The following is a 24,512-nucleotide window of genomic DNA, read 5'->3' as shown; positions in this document are numbered from 1 at the left end:
AACTAACGGTTTTCAAAGCAGCATTTGCAATATTTTCCCATGATCTGTTAGAAATAGCTTCATTTCAGCAGTTGCCAGAGAGCGACAGAGAACAGACATTACTGCTTGTGGGCAGCTACAATGATGCAGGAAGCCTGTATGTATGTATATAGTATTAAGAGATCTTACATGACATCATAAAAGAAATACGATACTCCAAGAGCATCAGAATTTTGAAAACCATACTAAAATGTATAATTTGGCTTAAAGTGCAAAATCATATGTCCATATTCACAATAAAGTAGGCCCCAACCTGATATTAAGGTTTTCAGTGCGGTTTTTGGGATGCAAATTTTCTTGGTAGACCACTACAGTATTATCTCATGTTTTGTTCTTTATTATGGCATAATTCCATACATGCCATTAGATTAAAACGTGCACTTGAAATTCAGTGAACAACTGAAACTAGCCAATAGTTCAGAATGAAACACTTCACTTCTGATAAACTGACTGCCTATGGGGAGAAGATTAATAAAAGCTGCATTTATTTAAGCAAACTAACAAAAATAACTTCATTATTATGCAAGGCGACTGACTGCTAAAAATGTGGAAATAAATTAAAACCAGAAAACTGAAACTAATAACGTGTTAGCCTTCCGTAATTATGTGAATGTATTTTAATTCACTTGACAGCTCCCAACCACAGAAATCCATTTTGTTTTAATTTGATGTGAGAAGCGTAAATTAAGAGGAAACAGCAAAACCACTTAACTTGGTGACTGGAAGACTCAGTTTTGTGTCACGTTAATGAAAGAGTGTTCAAATAATGGAAAGTGCAGTTTGGAATAAAAACAATATTATGAAAAAAATAGTCCCCCATTCGGATCTCTGGGTGGGGACTACTCAGGAGGATGTGTCATCAGGAGAAACAAAACTAGTGTTCTAACGATCAGAGCATGGAATGTCAAATCCTTTAACTGGGCAGGTTTCTGGGAAATGGATAGGTTAAAGTTAGACATAGTGGGAATCAGTGAAGTTCAATGGCAGCAGTAACAGGGCTTATACAAAATCAAATATGGGTAATACATTAGTAAGTTTAGTAATGAAAGATAAAATAGGAATGTGGATACGCTAGTACGAACAGCGTAGGGAACATGAAGCCCACACCCACCACAGTAGTACAAGTTTACATGTCAACTAGTACTGTAGATGATGAAGAGATAGAAGAAATGTACGATGAGAGAAAAGAAATTATTCACATAGTTGAGAGAGATGAAAATTTAACAGTGATGGGGGACTGGAATTCAATAGTAGGGAAAGGAAGGGAAGGAAAAACCATAGGTGACTAGGTGAATATGGACTGGGGAAAGAGGAAGCCACCTAGTAGAATTCTGCACATAGCATAATTTGATCATCACTAGCGCTTGGTTTAAGACTCATCAAAGACTGATGTATATGTGGAATAGACCTGGAGACATAGGAAGGTTTCAGACTCATTATATAATGGTAAGAGAGGTTTTGGAACCGGATTTTAAATTTTAAGACATTGCCAGGGGCACATGTGGACACTGACCACAATTTATCGGTCATGAACTGTAGACTGAAACTGAAGAAATTGCAAAAAGATTGAAAATTATAGAAATACAATCTAAATAAGTTGAGAGAACCAGAGGTTGTTGAAAGTTTTAGAGGTAGCATTAGGTAATGCTTGACCAGAGCATGGGAAAGGAATACAGTAGATGACGAATGTATAGTATTGAGAGATGACATAGTGAAGGCAGCAGGGGCCCAAAAAGGAAAAAAGACGAGACTTAGTAGAAATCCTCGAATAACACAGGGGATATTGGATTTAATTCACGAAAAGAGAAAATATAATAATGCAGTAAATGAAGCAGATGAAAGTGAATACAAATGCCTAAAAATGGTCAAACAGGGATGGCTACAAGAAAATGTAAGACTTTACGAGAACATACCACGACAGAAAAGATAATCATCATCTACAGGAAATCTAAATAAGCCTTTGTAGAAAAGAGAAGCAGGTGTATGAATATCAAGAGCTCTGAGGGAAATACAGTCCTAAGCAGAGGAGGGAAAGCTGAAAGGTGGAAGGAATATACAGACGGTCAGTACAAGTAAGATGTACTTGATGGCAATATCATAGAAATGGAAGAGAACACAGATGAAGATAGGGTGGGAGATACGATACAGCAAGAAGAATTTCACAGAGCACTGGAAGACCTAAGTCAATACAAGGTCCTGGGAGTAGAAAATGTTCTGTCAGAACCACAGATAGCCTCGGGAGAACCAGCCATGACAAAACTCTTCCATCTAGTGTGCAAGATGTATGAGACAGGCGAAATACCCTCCGACTTTACGAAGAATGTAATAATTCAAACTGCAAAGAAAGCAGGTGCTGACATGTGTGAATACTACCAAAATATTAGTTCAATACGTCACTGTTCACTGTTGCAAAACACTAACACAAATTCCTTACAGAGGAAGAATGGAAAAACTGGCTGAATCAACCTCCGGGAAGATCTGTTTGGATTCTGCAGACATATAGGAAAACACTAGACAATACTGACCCTATGACTTCTCTTACAAGAGAGGTCAAGCAAGGAAATGCAAACCTACATTTATAGCATTTGTAGACTTAGAGAAAGTTTTGACAATGTTGACTGGAGTACCCTCTTTGAAATTCTGAATTTAGCAGGGACAAAATACAGAGAGCAAAAGGGTATTGACATCTTGTACAGCAACCATACAGTAGTTATAAGAGTCAATGGGCATGAAAGGGAAGCTGTGGTTGAGAAGGGAGTGACACAGGGTTGTAGCCTATCACCTAATGTTATTCAATCTATACACTGAGCAAGCAGTAAAGGATACCAAAGAAAAATATGGAGTAGGAATTAATGCTCTGGGAGAAAAAATACAAACTTTGAGGTTTGCCAGTGACATTATAATTCTGTCAGAGATAGCAAAGGACTTGGAAAAGCAGTTGAACAGAATGGACAACATCTTGAAAGGATATAAGATAAACATCAACAAAAGCAAAGTAATGGTAATGGAATGCAGTCTAATTACATCATCAGGTGATGCTGAGGGAATTGGATTAGGAAATGAGACACTTAAAGTAGTAGTAGAGTTTTGCTATTTGTGCAGCAAAATAAGTGGTGGTGGTGGTGGTTAGTGTTTAACGTCCCGTCGACAACGAGGTCATTAGAGACGGAGCGCAAGCTCGGGTTAGGGAAGGAGTGGGAAGGAAATTGGCCGTGCCCTTTCAAAGGAACCATCCCGGCATTTGCCTGAAATGATTTAGGGAAATCACGGAAAACCTAAATCAGGATGGTTGGAGATGGGATTGAACCGTCGTCCTCCCGAATGCGAGCAAAATAAGTGATGATGGCCGAAGTAGTGAGCATATAAAATGTACATTGCCAATGACAAGAAATGCCTTTTTGAAGAAGAGAAGACTGTTAACATCGCATATAGATTTAGGTGTCAAGAAGTCTTTTTCTGAAAGTATTTGTATGGAGTGTAGCCATGTATGGAAGTGAAACATTGAAAGCAACAGAACAGAAGCTTTTGAAATGCAGTGCCACAGAAGAATGCTTAAGATCAGATGGTAGATCACATAACTAATGAGGAGGTGCTGAACAGAAATGGGGGAAAGAAAATCGTGATACAACCTGACTGGAAGACTAGATCAGTTGATAGAGTACATCAATGGACCATCAGTTTAGTATTACAGGGAAGTGTTTGGGGGGTACAAATTGTAGAGAGAGACCAAGAAATGAATACAGTAAACAGATTCAGGAGGAGGTAGGCTGCAATAGTAGGTGAAGAGGCATGCATAGCATAAGAGTAACATAATGGAGTGACTGTGGGGAAACTCTAACAAACAAGAGACAAAACGAGTGTTCACATTACAAAAAAAAAAAAAAAAAAAAAAAAAAAACCAATTAGGACCATTTTAAGAAGAAATACCTCTGAAACGTGCAGAAACTGTTTCAAGAATTTAGGTATCTTAACTTTTTCATCGTTGTATATGCAAAACAATAATGTACATCACAAAAGGTAGTGAGGACTGGATTACAAATGCTAGTGTACACACCCACAATACAAGAAGGAAGAATGAAGTACGGAGCACACCCCACCGACTGGCAACGCCAGAAAAAGGACCCCAGTACTCTGTTATCAGACTACTAAGAAGTCTGCCCAAAAACTTGCAAGATAGTGTACTTCACAATGACTTTCCAAAGAAACTTAAAGACTCTCTCATTGAAAAAGAGTTTTACAGTGTTGCAGAATGCTTATGCCATTACATTTGTATATATTGTTATTCATTATCAATGATGTAAAAATGTAAGCTAAAGGTGTAGAAAAATAAGTGATAATGAATGTTAATACTTTGACATGTCCTATATTACACGTACATTTACTGTACACAATGTAATCTTACAGGATCAAATAAAATTCAATTCAATTCAATTCAATAGAGAGCTGCATCACACCAGCCTTTAGACTGAAGACAACAACATGTTGTTGTTGTGGTCTTCAGTCCTGAGACTGGTTTGATGCAGCTCTCCATGCTACTCTATCCTGTGCAAGCTTCTTCATCTCCCAGTACCTACTGCAACCTACATCCTTCTGAATCTGCATAGTGTATTCATCTCTTGGTCTCCCTCTACGATTTTTACCCTCCATGCAGCCCTCCAATACTAAATTGGTGATCCCTTGATGCCTCAGAACATGTCCTACCAACCGATCCCTTCTTCTGGTCAAGTTGTGCCACAAACTTCTCTTCTCCCCAATCCTATTCAATACTTCCTCATTAGTTACGTGATCTACCCACCTTATCTTCAGCATTCTTCTGTAGCACCACATTTCGAAAGCTTCTATTCTCTTCTTGTCCAAACTATTTATCGTCCATGTTTCACTCCCATACATGGCTACACGCCATACAAATACCTTCACAAACGACTTCCTGACACTTAAATCTATACTCGATGTTAACAAATTTCTCTTCTTCAGAAACGCTTTCCTTGGCACTGCCAGTCTACATTTTATATCCTCTCTACTTCGACCATCATCAGTTATTTTGCTCCCCAAATAGCAAAACTCCTTTACTACTTTATGTGTCTCATTTCCTAATCTAATTCCCTCAGCATCACCCGACTTAATTCAACTACATTCCATTATCCTCGTTTTGCTTTTGTTGATGTTCATCTTATATCCTCCTTTCAAGACACTGTCCATTCCATTCAACTGCTCTTCCTAGTCCTTTGCTGTCTTTGACAGAATTACAATGTCATCGGCGAACCTCAAAGTTTTTATTTCTTCTCCATGGATTTTAATACCTACTCCGAATTTTTCTTTTGTTTCCTTTACTGCTTGCTCAATATACAGATTGAATAATATCGGGGAGAGGCTACAGCCCTGTCTTACTCCCTTCCCAACCACTGCTTCCCTTTCATGTCCCTCGACTCTTATAACTGCCATCTGGTTTCTGTACAAATTGTAACAATGACATATGAAAAGGTTGGATTATTACTCACCATACAGAGAGATGTTGAGTCACAGACAAACACAACAAAAGTCTTTTTGTTGTGCTTGTCTGCGACTCAACATCTCCAGGACATTGGGAGTAACGAACTATTCTTTTCATAATATCATTGTTAAAACTCTATCACTGTACTTGTGTCGCCAGCAAACATCTCAGTTTCTGAAAATACACCGATGTCTTTGGTAATCTTGCATGATACCACATTTGTTGTTCTATCTCTACAAATTTAGTTTGACTCCTGTGACGAGACTTTCTGTTTCTGAGATATACTGCATACATACATGGGGATGCCCGTAGCACCACAATGTTTTAGTTTGTCCTGTGAAATTTCATGATCAAAACAATCAGAGGCTTTGGCAAGCTTAGAGAGAAAGCTATCAGGGTAACTACTTTGTTAACTTGTGTAAGAAAATATTTATTGCTTTCTCTATACAGAATCCTTTACGTAAGCGAAACCAAGCATTTGTTGAATGGTTCTTGTCCAAAAAATGGTTGGATATTCTTTTGTAAGTTATATTTCCAACAACATTTAGAACATGGGAAGCAAAGAGATGGATCTAAATTAGATCTAACTTTCATAAGCAAATTTTGGTCTATCAGGAAATAGATCTTGATCGACTGGCTACAGAGGCAACTTAGGAAGGTGGTGCAAGATTTAAGTTTGTTGGTTAGTCAGTCAGTTAGTTACACATTCCATGGATTGTTCTGCACAATTGATCATAATCATGTAGAACAAATCATTTTAGATTCATATTGCAAATTAATTTGTACATATGGTTACATGTAAGTTACTAATTTGCCCACCACTTTTTACATATTACAGTAATAGAATTTCTTCTATGGAGTAAGGAGGAACTTCTACATTTCTTTTATTAAATTTTACTTTGCTGCTGTCAGACGTTTTATGTCACTGCGTAAGTGATCAAAATTCCTTGTTGCAGCAATGTTTTTGAGCTAAAGATAACCTTAATGTGGAGTAATGAATGTCATTATCCCTTCGGATATTGTAATTATGTACCATGTTGTTCCTTTTAAACTGTAGTGGATTATTTACAAATATGCAAAATATGTCAACTTACAGATTTGTCACTGCCCAAGATTTGCATTGATTGTAAGTGCAAATGTGGCTGAACTATGTTGTTTCAGGAGTTCCAAAATGTGTTTTTTCTGATTCAAAGTCTCATCAATATGGACTTCTAAGAGTTTTGAAGTTTCAACTGTATTTATTATTTCCTCACCATCAGTTTCACTTATCATTAGTGTAATATGTCTAGATGTGCAAAACTATAAATGCAGTTTCTTTTTAAAATGGAGGGTGAGACCATTCGCAGTAAACCAAACAATGATACTTCTAAGAGCTTTGTGTACCATTACTTCTGTTTCTGTATGTATGCTTGAACTGTTTATAACAGTAGCGTTATCAAGCACATAGAAGTAATTCTGTTCATTGTATACTAGATGGAAGATCCCAAAATGAGATTTTCTCTCTGCAGCGGAGTGTGCACTGATATGAAACTTCATGGCAGATTAAAACTGTTTGCCAGACCGAGACATGAACTCGGGACCTTCACCTTTTGCGGACAAGTGCTCTACCAACTGAGCTACCCAAGCACGACTCACGCCCTGTCCTCACAGCTTTACTTCTGTCGGTATCTCGTCTCCTACCTTTTAGATGGAAGACCATTTACATATATGAGGGACAGTCGTTAATCTAAGATTGAGCCAAGGGGAACTCCATATGTGATTTCGCCCCAGATAGAATATTGTCGCTGGACTATACCGCTCGAGTTACTATGTACAACTTCCTGCATCCTTTTTGTTAGAGATGACATTATTCATTGGTTCGGTAGATCATTAATCCCATAAAATGTCAAGTTATTTGTGATTCACATAGTCAAAAGCCTTTAAGAGGTCTAAAAACACCAACCAGTGCTATTTTATTATTCAATGCTTGTAAAATCTGGTGAGTGTGCATGTAAACAGCATCTCAGTGGAACAACCTTTCTGAAACCCAAACTATGAGGACATCTAAATCCACCGACCCGTTGTCTGCAAATGTCAGTGGAGGATGGTGGTAGGGAACAGTGCAGGAAGAGTTTAGATTAGATTAGATTAGATTAGATTAATACTAGTTCCATGGATCATGAATACGATATTTCGTAATGATGTGGAACGAGTCGAATTTTCCAATACATGACATAATTAGGTTAATTTAACAACATACTTAAGTTAATATAACAACTTTATTTTTTTTGTGTTTTTTGTTTTTCTTTATTTTTTATTTTTATTTTATTTTTTTATTTTTTAATATTTTTGTTTTGTTTTTTTTTTCTTTTTTTTCTTAATTTATATCTAAAAATTCCTCTGTGGAGTAGAAGGAGTTGTCATTCAGAAATTCTTTTAATTTCTTCTTAAATACTTGTTGGTTATCTGTCAGACTTTTGATACTATTTGGTAAGTGACCAAAGACTTTAGTGCCCGTATAATTCACCCCTTTCTGTGCCAAAGTTAGATTTAATCTTGAATAGTGAAGATCGTCCTTTCTCCTAGTATTGTAGTTATGCACACTGCTATTACTTTTGAATTGGGTTTGGTTGTTAATAACAAATTTCATAAGAGGGTATATATACTGAGAAGCTACTGTGAATATCCCTAGATCCTTAAATAAATGTCTGCAGGATGATCTTGGGTGGACTCCAGCTATTATTCTGATTACATGCTTTTGTGCAATAAATACTTTATTCCTCAGTGATGAATTACCCCAAAATATGATGCCATATGAAAGCAATGAGTGAAAATAGGCGTAGTAAGCTAATTTACTAAGATGTTTATCACCAAAATTTGCAATGACCCTTATTGCATAAGTAGCTGAACTCAAACGTTTCAGCAGATCATCAATGTGTTTCTTCCAATTTAATCTCTCATCAATGGACATACCTAAAAATTTGGAATATTCTACCTTAGCTATATGCTTCTGATTAAGGTCTATATTTATTAATGGCGTCATACCATTCACTGTACGGAACTGTATGTACTGTGTCTTATCAAAATTCAGTGAGAGTCCGTTTACAAGGAACCACTTAGTAATTTTCTGAAAGACAGTATTGACAATTTCATCAGTTAATTCTTGTTTCTCAGGTGTGATTACTATACTTGTATCATCAGCAAAGAGAACTAACTTTGCCTCTTCATGAATATAGAATGGCAAGTCATTAATATATAATAAGAACAACAAAGGACCCAAGACTGACCCTTGTGGCACCCCAGAGAGAGAGAGAGAGAGAGAGAGAGAGAGAGAGAGAGAGAGGAGAATCGTGACACTTCACTTCAAAAGATGGTAATGAATATGTATCAACTGTTATATATTCCTACGTAACACACACATATAAGCTCCAGGTAAAGTGGTTGTGTTTCCTCATTTTTTTAATACTATAAGACCTCTTATAAAAGCCAAAAAACACATTTACTATGATACTATGACAATGAGAGTTAGTAAGAAACACACAGATCTTTTGTTATGATATCCCAATAAGACATATTGCGAACTCTGCTGTACTTACTTCTCATAATACCAAATTAATATCCGTATGCTCATGCAAATGCAAGAATATCATTTCTTGGAAAGTCAAACCTTCAAATTAGGTAAGTTTCAAAGCAGGATTTTAAGAAAGATATCCATTAGAGACTGTTCAGTAGATTTCACAAGAGTTTAAAATAATTGTGTGTTAACTCCAGGAAAAGGCAACATTTTTACATTTTAAGAGAAAAACTGTTATAAATGATATATAATGATATATAATATTTATTCATGAGAGATAACGTGTTGAGGCTGATACTGCAATTAACATATGCGAAAGATTATAAATATCTATTGACATCACCTTTTGAATGTTTTTTTGCCTGGGCTGCATGCAAGCACATCCATGTCGGCTTTCAGAAACTAAAAACTACATTCAGATTCACAAGCATATTAAAAATAAGCCTATTTTCAGTATCAGATTTTTGACATGCTATATCACTGATTGGAATTCTTTTATTCTTGCAGAGCATGAGAAGTGAAAACTGTGCCACAGAATAATACTAAAACACAGTCACCCGACTTTTATGGAAAATACTCTCTACTATACAAGTCACAAAGCTGTGTTTCAAAAAGTGGCTCATTATCTCAATGTGTGAAAAAAATCCCCTTTCAATAATGTCCTACTTGCATCATCCTACTGATTTTATTTCCTTCGCTTTAGCTACTGTTGTCCTCCTCTGATCCAAATTCTATCCAACCCCAATTGGTAACACAGGAGAAGACCAAGGGAAAAACAAAAGAAAATGCATAAAGAAAGCAAAAGAAAATGCATAAAGAAATCTACAAACTACAGCATTCATTCATCACATTTAAAAAGTTCATCAGATGGTCACAGCTAAACATTGCTTTGACTCATGCTGATTTTAATAGTGAGAGACTGCTTTGGATTCTTCTTACTTGAATGCCACTACATGGAATGAGGCAAGTTTGATGGCAAAGCCATAGTTTGAAGAATACCTGATGAACAATCATAAACATTTGAAATGTGTACTAAGTCAGGATGCAAATGTAAATCTTTGTATTTCACAGATGACAGAGCCAGGTCTACCACTGATCAGTGACAATCAACTTCAATTTTCCATTATCTTACTCTCACTTTTCAAACTCCACATACTTGCATACCTTGCAGGAAAAGCTCATTTAAGAGAAAGGATGTGGTGGAAAATTGCTTAACCACAGCCTAAAGGACAACTGTAGACAGTAATTATTAATCATTAGCAATAACGATGCTGATACCAACCTCCCTCACATGTTAAAAATGTTAGCGTCTACAGTTACAGAGAACAGTCAACTGCAAAGTCCAAGTTTCATTATGTTGTATATCTGGGTTTAATCATCTCATTCTGAGGTATGTTAAAGAAGGGAATTAAATTATGGAAAGCACAGAAATCCTGAATCTGGACTGCAGGATGAGAATTTCAACAAGTTTATATTCCAAGTACAACACATGTACTGTGAGAAATAAGACCAGTTCTCATATCTACAGAAGGAGTTGTCATGCCATCAGCCTTCATTTGTATAGTGATGCAGTAATAAAAGTAGTAGAGGGTAAGCAACACACAACCACTTCATTCTGCCAAATGATGATATAAGGGAAACTAAAGTAGAAGTCTAAAGTTAACTACTTCTTTTTCAAGCCAGATTTCATAAATAAATAAATAAAATAAACCTCCACACATTTAGGAAGCAAAACTGAAACAAAGTTTGTAAATTTGTGACAGTATAAAAATAGCTTCCAAATTATATAGCACTGCCTGTCAGAAATTTTACCCCAATTTCCAAAAATTCCAAATGAAATATATCTGACTGTTTCTTTAGGAAATAATAAAGGACAAAATAAAAGATGAGGACCAATAACAGCATTTACAAATGGAAGAGAGCCTCGTAGACACAATATTTGGAAAGAACAAAGGTGATTATGATGGTGAACGACAGTTTCTCTTGACACCTGTCATATCTTACTCCCTTTTCTGTTGGTCCTGGCAGGCAACTTATTAGTTTCAATGACAACCATGACTTTTACTACATAACTTATACTTTGGTCTATTCTATTTTCTAGACATCAACCATTCATCACTGAAATTCACACAAAAGTATACTTCAAATACCAACAGACCATCAGCTCCACTGGGTAGATAGTACACAGTCTTGCTGCTACAGGTTTCTAAAGAGATAGGAGCAACTTCAGCTGCTAAGGTAATAGGTGCTTAACAACCCTCATAATGCACTATTTTACAAGCTAAGAAACATTAAACTCGTTATTTTAGAAATATGTCCTTACCTCTGCACTGTTTCTTACAGTAGCTAAATCTGACAATGATTATCTACACAGTGGCTGCTTAATGTTTATACATTCGGATTCAGGGACACGTAAAGAAACTTACAGGTATTACATGCTGAGATATTCGGACTATGCTAATGTGCCAGCTGTGCACTTTGGATGAAAAATGCAATGTTGTAAAGTCTGCATTATACAATAAACATAAGCCCTTAGAAGTCTGATATCCCATACAATGTTCACTTGCGAAAAACTGCTCAAGAGAAACAAGCACAAACAGAAACTTACCAGAAATGTTGCACAATAGTATTTAAAAAATAACAGCAACAATAGCATTAAAAGTATCATAAAATGTAATAGACAAAATAATATATCTGCAAAATTGTGATTATGGCTCTCATTGCTGCAAGCCAGTGGCACATATATGCAGTTTATCTGCTAGTGAAAGTAACTGTATTGCAAATTAAAGAACAATTCAGTGTTATTACTCAAATAATCAGTTGCTGGCCATGTACAATTCCAAAATACATTATGCTATCAAAGAGTAACAAAAATCACACAAAAGGCGTACTTACCCAGGTAAGGAACTGGCAAGTTTGTAACCAAGCAGTGAAAATAAAAGATTTAAAAACTTTTGAAATTTATTTCTTGCATTAAAACTATAAGGAAGGGGTTGTTCTCTGTTCTTTACAACTTACAATGTCAACAGAGACAGATAATATTTAAACAACAGATACAGCAAAAAAGAACTGTTCTGAGTGGTTCATTAATGACCACAAAATTGGTAATGGCATTACAACTTCAACAATGAACCTCTGTTGAGATAAAACAAGAAAGGATTGAAATCAGCCAGCTTTGGACATTTGTGTTTATCCACCACAGGAAAGTTTTGACCTCTGTAGTGTATTGTTCCTCCTCACAAATACCCAGGGAATCAAGAACTACGAAGGATCTAAAATTTTACTTTCAAATCTGATAAAGTGAAATAAATTACTTTTAATAACTGTACAGTTGAAATGAAAAGACAAGAAGTTCAAAAAGCAGAGTCTGAATTAAAACAGGACTCACTCAAGCACTTTCTTAAACTTATGTTTACACAACAGATAATTATCTCACACAAGTTTGAAAAACAGTCAGATACTCACGTTCCTCCAAAGTCGATGAAGAATAATCTCTGAAGGACTTCGTAAGTAAGGAGAGTCACACCAAACTGAGGCGATGATCTGAAAACTCGGGCTGAAATGGAATACAAGCCAATTGATAAGAGAGACATTGCCCAGGAAAAAGAGAATACAGCAAAAAGTTTGAAGTGCTGAACAAAAGCAAATTTTTATTGTAAGTAAAGAGTAACACTGAAAAGGCATTCACTACAGGGTGGTGGGATTAGCCTCAACTCTATTATCCATTGAGGTGGTGCAGGGGTTAAGGCACTGGACTTTTACTGCAGAGGAAATGTGTTGAAATATGTGATTTCAATGGTTTCCCTAAATGCTTACAGAAATGCTGGTTGTTTCCTTTCAATAGGCCAAGGCCAATTTCATTTGAATTGCTGTCCAATATGAACTTTGAGAGTAGCCTGTAAAAGACCTCTACGCCATCCAGAGTTAAATGACTGATCACATCCACTGCTTTAAATGGTGTATTGTCTTAATCGCACAACAGATTTTAAAGTTCAACTGCAGTATGAAGGAATAACATTCAAGGAACAGCAGATCTGCGGGAGGTTAAAATGAATGTAACCATGGAAATGACAATTAAAATTAGATGGACTGTTCCGCAATACACTTTTTTGTGACCAACAGATAGATAACCTACAGTTACTTTTGTCATGTAGAATGATCAATTATAAACAATGATATGTAAAGAAAGATTACAATATGAAGTTTTCATTGGTGTGACTGTGGGTAGGTGCACTGGATTACTACTTTCAACAGGACTACACTGCCACCTTAATATCTGCAAGATTACAAAAATATTTACACTGTTGTAGTTGTAACTGTAAACTAACAATTTTATGTAAGCTCTTTTTGACATACCCACAGTGTACAGGTTATGAAATCATGCTGTGCAACAAACCACAAATTTGTTTTCATATCACCGTAACAGACTGTGATTCTGAAGTAAAACAAAATTACTTTTACGTAAGTTATTACAGTAAATATATAAATTTGAGTATGTGCACAAGATACATTACCACATCATGAAAAGAGAGTATAATATTAAAAAATATAAGTGTGCCCTCATGACAAGACAGTGTCATTCAAGTGGGGCACATCAGAAGTGCCACATGTACCTGAGCATACCGTCTGATACCAGTCACGCTAATAGAGTAATACAGAGTAGTATCACCAGATGGCTGTGGTCTCATGAATAATAATAAAGGTTTTCTACATTTTTTATAAACGTATATGAAACATTACATGAGAGAATGCAATATGAATCATTTAAAAATGGAAAAAGAGTACAATATGAGGCACATAAAATGGAAAATACACTACTTAATAATATTTCATCAATTTTCACATTTGGAAAAATTATTTCCAGTCAGGGAGTTAACATTAAACACTTGTCACATGCTAAAAGAACGACATAAGTGGGGTACAATGTAAATAACAGTACGAGACTTGCTTACTTGATGGGACTATGGTAGTAGACATTGTATTGAAATTTTGCAATTATCGTGCCATTCTACACAATTATTTAATTGTAATGCATACATCAGAACACAGAACATGGCATAAACGTAATAGCATCTTGGCATGTTACAGTAACAGTTGTACACATATTGGAAGATACACGCCACAACCTAAGATCAAGGTTATTGATTTAAGGTGAACACTTGCATATTCCAGCGACAAAATCTCATTATTGAACTATACACTTTAAGAATTAACTTCTTAAAAATAATGTCACTTAAATGCAATCCTGCATGCCTACGGCACTCGTTTAAATAATGAACAAAATTTTGTGTAGCAGCTCGGCATGTAGACACTGGGATGGATTATTGACACACACTTTAGATTTGACATATCCCCATGAGAAAAAGTCCACAGGACTCAAATATGCACTGCTTGAGGGGCAATTTATGTCACCCCTCCTAGAGATCAATTTGCCACGGAAAATTCCATGAACTTGCAGTACAGACTCACTGGACATGTGTGCTGTGGCTCTGTCTTGCTGACACCATGATCTTTGGTTATAACCAGGAAAGTCTTGAAATTCAGGTGCCAAAAAGTCATTTAAACCAGCACATAACTTTCCAAATGCACTATAAATGCATGAGTGCCCTCATCCTCAATAAAGAATGGGCAAATTATTCCTCAAGCTGTCATCATAGGCCATACAGTGACTTTTGGCCAATGAAAAGGTCTCTCATGCTTCTGTTTAGGATTTGTTGCATTCCAGTAGCAGCAACTCTTATTGATGTGACCATTCAGGTAAAAATCTGTCTCGTCAGAAAACAATATGTTAAATGTCACATCATTAACAAACTGCAGTCTATGCCTAGCATCCTGAGGCTTTAATCTTGCACCAACTGTGTTTTGTAAGGGTCCAGTCTAAGGTCTTTTTACAGAATTCAATGCAATGATGATCTATGCACATAGAAAAAACTTGCATCCTTACAAATTGAGAGGTTAGGTCTATTACAAACAGAACAATTTGTATTCTCCACGGATTTGTATATTCTCGATGATCACCGAGTGAGGTGGCGCAGTAGATAGCACACTGGACTCGCATTTGGGAGCACGACAGTTCAATCCTGTGTACGATCATCCTGATTTAGGTTTTCTGTGATTTCCCTAAATTGCTTCAGGTGAATGCCGGGATAGTTCCTTTGAAAGGGCATGACTGACTTCCTTCCCCATCCTCCCCTAATCCAATGAGACCGATGTCCTTGCAGTTTGGTCTCCTCCCCCAAATCAACCCAATCTTCTCGATGACCTTCGTCGCCCAGATTTCGGTTTGACCAGTGCTGAACTGGTCTCCTAAAATGTTTTGATCCATTTCGGGATAAGGGGATACTTAGGACATAATTTATATTATGCAATCTACATCACTGCAAATTTCCTCTGTGCTACACTCACTGAATCACCATTTTTGTAAAATTATCACACACAGAATGCACAGTCTGCTCCTGAGAAGTGCTCCATAGTGACTGAATTACTAAGGGCCAAGCAAGCGATGAAAGTACCCTCACTGTCCTCCAATATGTTCGGCATGCACAGTGAGCTCTTGAAAAATACACTTTCTGTGGAGACACCCTTTACTATGTCTGGAGTAAGAAAATAATAGAAGACAATTTTCCACTGGTAAAAGTTTTCTGTTTATTGATGACAACGATGACACTAAATGTCAAAGTAACAACTGACTGTATCTGGCAGTATGTAGCAAGCAACCAATCCAGACACGTATGGCATTTCTTGATGTGCCACACATCTATGACTCTTGTCTTGCCATGTGGACACAGTTATATTTTTTAATGTTCTATTCTCTTTTCCCCATGGGGTTGTGTTATTTTACGCATTTATTCGAATTTGTATATTTGCTATAATAACTGATGAAAGGTAATTTTGTTTTACTTCAAATTCACAATCCGTCATGACGGTACGAAAACAAATGTGTGGTTTACCACACAAGATGATTTCATAACCTATAACCTGTGGTTATGTCAAAAACAACTACGTAAAATCGTTAATTTACGATTACAGCTACAACAGTGTAAATATTTTTGTAACCTTGCACATCTGAAGATGGCAGCTTAGTCCTATCTAAAATTGCTACACCACGAAGATGACGTTTTACAGACGCGAAATTTAACCGACAGGAAGAAGATGTGTGATATGCAAATGATTAGCTTTTCCAAGCATTCACACACGGTTGGCACCGGTGATGACACCTACAATGTGCTGACATGTGGAAAGTTTCCAACCAATTTCTCATACACAAACAGCAGTTGACAAGCATTGCCTGGTGAAACGTCATTGTGATGTCTCGTGTAAGGAGGAGAAAAGCGTACCATCATGTTTCAGACTTTGATAAAGGTCCGATTGTAGCCTATCGCAATTGCGGTTTTACTGTATCACGATATTCCTGCTCGCATTGGTCAAGATCCAATGACTGTTAGCAGAATATGGAATCGGTGGGTTCAGGAGGGTAATACGGAATGCCGTGCTGGATCCCAACGGCCTCATATCACTAGCAGTTGAGATGACAGGCATCTTATCCACTTGGCTGTAATGGATCGTGCAGCCATGTCTCGATCCCTGAGTCAACAGATGGGGCCGTTTGCAAGACAACAACCATCTGCATGAACAGTTCGCTGACATTTGCAGCAGCATGGACTATCAGCTCGGAGGCCATGGCTGCGGTTACCCTTGACACTGCATCACAGACAGGAGCGCCTGCGATGGTGTACTCAACGACGAACCTGGGTGCACGAATGGCAAAACGTCATTTTTTCGGATGAATCCAGATTCTATTTACAGCATCACGATGGCCGCAACCTTCTTTGGCAACATCGCGGTGAATGCACATTGGAAGCGTGTATTCGTCATCGCCATACTGGTGTATCACCGAGCGCGATGGTATGTGGTGCCATTGGTTACACATCTCAGTCACCTCTTGTTCGCATTGACGGCACTTTGAACAGTGGACGTTACATTTCAGATGTGTTACGACCCGTGGCTCTACCCTTCATTCAATCCCTGCGAAACCCTACATTTCATCAGGTCCTGTACGGGCCTTTCTGGATACAGAAAATGTTCGACTGCTGCCCTGGCCAGCACATTCTCCAGATCTCTCACCAATTGGAAACGTCTGGCCAATGGTGGCTGAGCAACTGGCTCGTCACAATACGCCAGTCACTACTCTTGATGAACTGTGGTATCATGTTAAAGCTGCATGGGCAGCTGTGCCTGTACAAGCCATACAATTCTTTTTGACTCAATGCCCAGGCGTATCAAGGCCGTTATTACGGCCAGAGGGGGTTGTTCTGGGTACTGATTTCTCAGGATCTATGCACGCAAATTGCGTGAAAATGTAATCAAATGTCAGTTCTAGTATAATATATTTGTCCAATGAATACCCGTTTATCATCTGCATTTATTCTTGGTGTAGCAATTTTAATGGCCAGGAGTGTATTATAAACAATTATGTCCATGCACAAATTGCAATGTTCTTATAATTTATAGTATCATCTCTATCACCATCTATCATACACAAAACAACATTTATGCAGTAAAATGCAGTATGAAACTAAACTGTGATGTGGTGTGTAATGGAGCAGACACAATTCTTAGGTAGATAAAAAATGTCATTTCCATCATGCCCATATGTAATTTTTGCTTTTTTCGATTTAAATTCACTTTAACCTCCAACAGAAAAATTTCCAGTAACACGAACACCCCTTAATAATAAGCTTAAGCACCGATAATGAAGCAGTGCTTTGAAATGCAGTATATATTATTGATTAACAACATATTTTGCTCTTAAGACAATCAACAAAATGTCATGTAATTCTGAATTTATCTCACTGTCTCAAGTTGCAAAGAAAAGTCACTATCTTGAGAGAGATCAAATGGACACTACTGCCACCCCTCCCCCCTTTCCAAAAGTCCACTCGTAAAATGTGGTGTCCTGGTAACAATGGAAGTATCTGTGATGTTGATTGTAAAATATATGGACACTGTCAAAATCAGAGTTGGGGCACTCTTCTGCCCCAGACAACTGAAGCCAGAAGTATTTACAGAAACTTTTGTAGCATCTCAGCAACTGCTGAACCAACCTGACACAATTTTTCAGTTATGAGACAGTACTGATCTTACATGCATTAAAGTTGACAAACCTGTGAATGTGATCAGGCAGAAGGGATGCAGTCTTACCAGGGGAACATTACATCCCACATAAACAATCCCTATTTGTGGGCACCACGGGGATTTAGTACCTTAATTCCTTGAGACACATGTGCCCTGCCAAAGGTATGTACTGACAACAATCGACTGGTTTTTATGGTTTTGCCAGCAAAAGTGACTAAACTGTCAAAGAGTCACCCTGTATTGCTGGAGGTGGAATGGCCCACTCCATCAACAGCAATGGAGGGGAATTATGGACAATATCATCACTCGTGCCCTGCAAAAGATCAGAAAAACCACTCAATACTTGTCAGCCAAATGCTCAAAAATATGCACCAGCAGGCAACAAAAAGATGGGGTGGCAGATAAAGTGGCAGAAAGCAACCCCAATCCCCTGCACAGTCTGCTACAGCAGGTGACACTATTAGTGGCAATTTTAACCCAGCCACCACTTTCATAGCAGACTTTTGATACTATCAGTAAAGGAAGCCTTAAAAATTTAAAAGAAAGAAAAAAAAGCCTATTCCAGCTGTTTATGATTTCTACCAACTGAATGTGCTGAGACTTTGTATTTCACTCGTATTGTATCTGCATGTCACTCAAGTGGCCATTACAAAATGTAGCAACATCACTGTCATGTACAGAGCAAAGTATTTCCTTTGCTGAAATGACTGAGGACCAGGGTAGCCCATCTAATTCAATTACTTGTGTGTCTGACTAAATGCCAATCTTAATAGTAATATAGAAAGACTGAAACCATCTGGAGGGAAGGGGGAACACAGTAGAGGGTGGAGAAGAGGAGGAAGTGATGTGGCAAACGAAGGGTGGGGATGACAAGGGGAGCAGTTGGGATGGCAAAGGGAAGGGCAGAGGGGTGGCAGGAGTTGCAGGCAGGGAAGAGACAATGAGTGGAGGAACTTGAGTTGCAGGGAGAGGAGAGGGGAAGGCATGGGAATATAGAGAGGATCTAGAGTGCAAACAGAAGAAGGGGGGTTGAGTGTAGTAGGAAAAGGAGGAAGCAATGGAATGGAGATGATTCTGCAATGAGTGAGAGAGGGGCACAGGGAAGAGGAGACGGAGGAAACAACATTTGAATAAGATCTGCATGAAAGCTTTTACTGTTGATGCAACTTAAATCTACTGTAAAGAGGCATCAATTTCTTGCACCAATAATCATGCAAATATTAAAATTTTTTGGTGTTTGATTATTTTACGTATGCAGATTGATCTATCGAAGAAGCTAACACAGAACAGCACATCAGCTTAAATGTAACTTATTTAAACAAAATTTCAAAACAAGCCATGCACACTGCTGTAAAACTGACTGAAGTATTAGTGTATTAATCCAAGCCAGCCATTCTAGAACATACCAATATAACACAAACTATACTATACACAGAAAGCAATTTTTATGTTCCATTTTTACTATTAATGTAATCAGTGTTATGCTCAAATATAAAGCATTTTTTCTGTCCCAGTTTGAAAATGATTTCAAATTCAGTAAAAATATACGGTATCTAATATCAGAGTATTACAAAAGTTTATAAATCAACTCAAGTTTACTGATCCACAATATCTTTAAAGCATTTTCCTCATTGGGTGTCCCATTCCTTTTACTTTATATGTTCTGCTCAATGTTGTGTCAATGTTTGTCCCAAAGACACAGAAAAATTGTAAGTTAACTAGACTAAATTTAGGAAACAGTACTAAATTTATTTTGTTTGCATAAAACATGTCAAATGCTGCAATGAAAAAGTGGAATTATGTTTCACTGCAACAAAAGACTAAAACAGACAAAACAAAATAAAAATGACTTTGTGCAAACACATTGACACCTCTAAAGCCTTGCCTTATTTAAACTGCTGACAGTTAACCGTTTTTGTACTTTATACTGAAAACGTACAACAAAGTGACTGTGAAAAACTTGACAGTGAGCTTTCAAAATACCCACAGCTGTTTACTTTACACCGCTGTAAGTGCATGACTGCGCATTCTACTTACGTTCATTCTATCTGACAATATACAAGACACAAATTTTTTTCACTACAATCTTGCCCATCTCATTTCAGCAACCAATTAAAATTGTACCGTTATCGTTTATGAAGAAACTGTCTATCAACTGAGAAATCATGCAATAAATACACTGCCTGACAAAGGAAGTGAAGCACCCAGGATACATTGTCGGATATCAATGAAACTTCGTACAAATAAGTATAATGAGGTGCTAGGTGTAAGTGATATGACTTGCAGTTCTTTGTGACCAGCAGAATGGCAACCAGAGGACAATAGAAATGTCTGTATATAGATTCATTACCAGGTTTAGTTTGGTTTATAAGGGGCACGAACAGCATTAGATGTTGAGTAATAATGCTGAAGGGCACAGCAAAGCTACATACTCGTGTGAAACAGTGTTATCAGCATTTGACAGGTTTCGAAAGTGGCCACACTCTGGGTCTACATTTAGCCGACTGGTCAAATTGTGTAGTATCCAGATTTGTGAAACATTCAGACATGACAGTGGCACGATGTCGGACTGCGCAGGAATGTGATGATAGGCATATTTGTCATTGAGGTTCTGGTCAACTGTGCCCGTGCACTACAACAGACGATTGAAGTATTGTTGCACCGAGCAGATCTAATCACTTCAAATCTATGTCTCCCATCTGAGAACATGTAATAGATGGTCTGCAACATTCCAAGTCATCCTGGACCACTGGTTGGAGAATAGCAGCAGCGAGACTACGGAATTACCGTCCCAGGTGGAGGCTGCCGTTAACTCCACAGCACAAACAGCTGCGTCTGGACTCGCGCTGTGACCTGGAAGCGTGGACTGCCGACACATGATAGCACACTGTGTTTAGCAATGGGTTGCATTTCTGCGTAGTGAGAATGGAGGCATCCTGGGGATCGGTTCCATTCTTTCTATGTTTTGGAGGCACACAGTGGTGTTACTCCTAGTGTTACAGTGTGGAGATCCATCTAGTACGATTTCCGGGTGTGGCTGGCAGTGAATGAGGAAACTTTGATGGCAAAACAGTACATCACAGACATCCCACATCCACACACATTCATTTTGATGTGACAGTATTGTAGCACCATTTTTCAACAAGACAATGTCAGCTCATACACTGCACGTTTGTCTGCGAACAATATCTGTGACACTCAGGTACGGTCAGCAAGATCCCCCACATCTATCCCTGATAGAACAAGGGTGAGACCAGCTCGGAGATCGACTCTGTCCTACTACCAGTATCCCAGATGTCAACGATCAGTTATGACAGTTAAGAGCCAGCTTGGCTCAGGAGAGAATACAACAGCTTTAGGACACCCTTCCCTACCAAATCAGTGCATGTGTTTAGGCCACAGGAGGTGCAACATCATATTGATAAGCAGGCTCATATGTTCATAAATCTGACTCAATTTTGTAATCACTGAAATAAAATCACGTACACTTTCAACCTGTGAAGTTTCTTTTTGTTTGCTCTTCCCTTCCGGGTGATTTACTTTTTTTGTCAGGCGGTGTTTAATGTAATCCCTTGTGTTGGATCACTAACGTTTGATAACTTCATTTACTTATTTACAGATATTGTACTGAAAACAGGATTCAGGGTGGTTTCATTTTAATGTTTTGTGAGGACTGCTGAGCTTTGCAATTCTAATGCAAATGCTTGACGCATAGCAACCGTTAAATAACGGCTTAAAAGAGGACATCAGCGAACTTTCAGGAAGTAAAATATACATTTTAATTAAAATATGGGATAAACATTTTAGTTATGTTTTCAATAAAACAGTATAGTGCCCTCTCTTGTGAAAAGTAACAGGTATATTAACTAGCAATTAATATCCAGAATTGGCATAGTGGTGAAATTTATGTGAGGCAGACAAGCTGCACTGTGTCTGAGTGCTGAACTGAATGTAAATATTGTATAGAGCCAGTGACGGTGGAACTTAACCGTACACGAAGATCTTTTTTCATGCTGCATCTTACTGAGACTGTACAAAGTCAGTGTGCACTAAAACTTTAACAGACACAGTGGCTATGATCTTAGCTGAGGCTGGGGCCCAGTGCTAGAAACAGAATCTTCAGGAGAACTAAAATTAAAAAAACTTGAGTCAAAGGGAATCGGAATTTTAAGGGTGCCCTTAGTTTTTCTTCTGGCCCAGGGGGATAAGGGGAGTGGGTGTTCCTCTCCACCATTCATTTGCTGCATTTGTGACATCCAAATCTGGGTGCCCAGGTTAATGTGACTCCACCGATTATAAGTCAGACCAATGCTGCAAAAAAACACACATATTGAGCTATAGACAGTCAGCTCCTGATGAAGGTGGTGAATATTCCCAAATGCTCCAAATAGGATGCAGCAAGAACACCAAGGATGCCATTCTAAAAACTCTATGGTCCGATGTTCCACTCTATGCCATGGGCTCTAACAAACGAGAAAACGCTGACCCTAAGTCTGCTGCTTATTTTTTTAATAGACATATGTGTTTTAAGCATTCCATACCAGTGCATCAAAGAAATGAATAACAAAGATTACTTGCTCCCCCCCCCCCCCCCCCCAGCTTAAAGTTATATTCTCCGACTCGGGAAGAAATATCTGCTCTACAAACACTGAAGAAGGCACTATACATTGTATTAATGGAAAAAATGCTATTATTCTTTGCAGGAATTCTGAATGATAATTTAATATTATCAAAATCAAGCAATATTCTTCAGTTATATTCTGAAGTTTGGCACTCTGTATTAAGCTGTTACTAACATTATAATATCTGTTGTAGTTTAAAAATATAGCTATAAATTTTGACAAGACTCCTGTACTGTAAAGGAAATTATTTCATTTGTAAGTGATGGCAGAATAAAATTCTAATTCCTTATTTTCAGTTTTGTACCTTGCTACTTACTGTAGGTACACAATAGTGCTCCACAATAGTGCTTATATCACTCAAAGGCCAGAAATGGCGTCAAATGAACATACAGTTTTAGAGCTGAGCTTTCAGTGGCCAAAACATGTCAGACTGCTGTCAACTGAAACTGTTGGACAGACATATGAAGACACATGTTACATTACTAGGAATTTATTTATCTGTAGCAGAGATGCCTCTGTTACAAGCCAGAGATGTGGCATTATATAGGACCACTAAATTTCCTACAACACAAAGAACAGAACACTTCATTTGTTCTGTCTACGAAGTTAAATTAAATTCTGGTCCAAACAGGTATGGCATTTTAGGAGCTGCTACAAACAGGAACTGAACACATCTAGATCTAATAAATGGATAAAAGGAAATAGCAATCTATAGTCTCCTAGGTGAAGACACAGGGTTTTCACAACAGCAGAGACATTTGAATACAAAACAATGCCTCAGTACTTACGCAAAAGGGCGGATCAAAAACCGGTAATGCAGGTGGGCGGGCAGATGCCCCCAACAGATGATATTAGAGAGAGAAAAAGAAAGAACACTGTATTACTATCTGCACATGTCAACAGAAAAGTATGCTCTCATTCAGACTGTAAAAGCCAACCGGTACACCGATCCGCCCTCGGAAATTAATTGTGACCAGATCTGATCTGGGTAAAACGCAGTTGATTAAATTAAAAGTGCCACTTATATGCAGGTGCATCTAAAAGATATCAAGGCAGTGCAGAAAAAAATAAAGATATAATTTGGTGTCCACTGCAAGTACTTAATAATGACACATTGACAATGTAAAGGCAACCATTCACTGTACTGTTGTATCATTTAACACTCAATATGCAATTTAACAAGATTAAAATTGTCATTAAGCCTTTGGGAATTTTCCTTCCTCAGAGAAAACAAAAAGAAACACAGATACTGCATGAAAAAGAGACACACAAATACATACAGAGACAATGTGCTTGTGTATGTGTGTTTATTTGTGTGTCAGTCACCTCCAAGGAAGGAAATAATCTTAAAACCTGGCAACGATTTCAATCATGTTTGTTGATTGCTCACCTCAGCTGTATGGCAAGCAGTTACCTTTAGCCTTTCCATTATTTGTAGTCTACCAATCATTTTTTAGTGTTATATCAATAATGACAAACATTAAAATGTAATAACTATCAGATAAAGACTGGAGAATTCTACTTACTAAATGTTTACAGAGTTGTGCAGAACAGAAAGCTACACAACACTTTCTTTCTGAAGCAAAGATTTCTTCGAATAATAAATGAGTGGGGGCTCAAAGGGATGTCAATGAAACTATGTTCCAGACCAAGATTGGTGATTGTAATCTGG

General features: G+C 37.7%; 1 protein-coding gene across 3 annotated transcripts in view; it reads right to left on the bottom strand.

The window, feature by feature from the left end:
* LOC126428414 (calcium-binding mitochondrial carrier protein Aralar1) overlaps positions 1–24,512 on the bottom strand; it is a 704,653-nt gene that overhangs the window by 7,913 nt on the left and 672,228 nt on the right. For all 3 annotated transcript variants that reach the window (XM_050090338.1, XM_050090340.1, XM_050090339.1), the window contains one exon: positions 12,549–12,639. In XM_050090338.1, the coding sequence (XP_049946295.1) occupies positions 12,549–12,639 (91 nt within the window). The remainder of the gene's footprint in view (positions 1–12,548; positions 12,640–24,512) is intronic.

This window comes from Schistocerca serialis, chromosome 12 (assembly GCF_023864345.2).
Source record: "Schistocerca serialis cubense isolate TAMUIC-IGC-003099 chromosome 12, iqSchSeri2.2, whole genome shotgun sequence".
In the NCBI taxonomy this organism is placed as follows: Eukaryota; Metazoa; Arthropoda; class Insecta; order Orthoptera; family Acrididae; genus Schistocerca; species Schistocerca serialis.
This window is presented reverse-complemented; position numbering and strand designations above follow the sequence as displayed.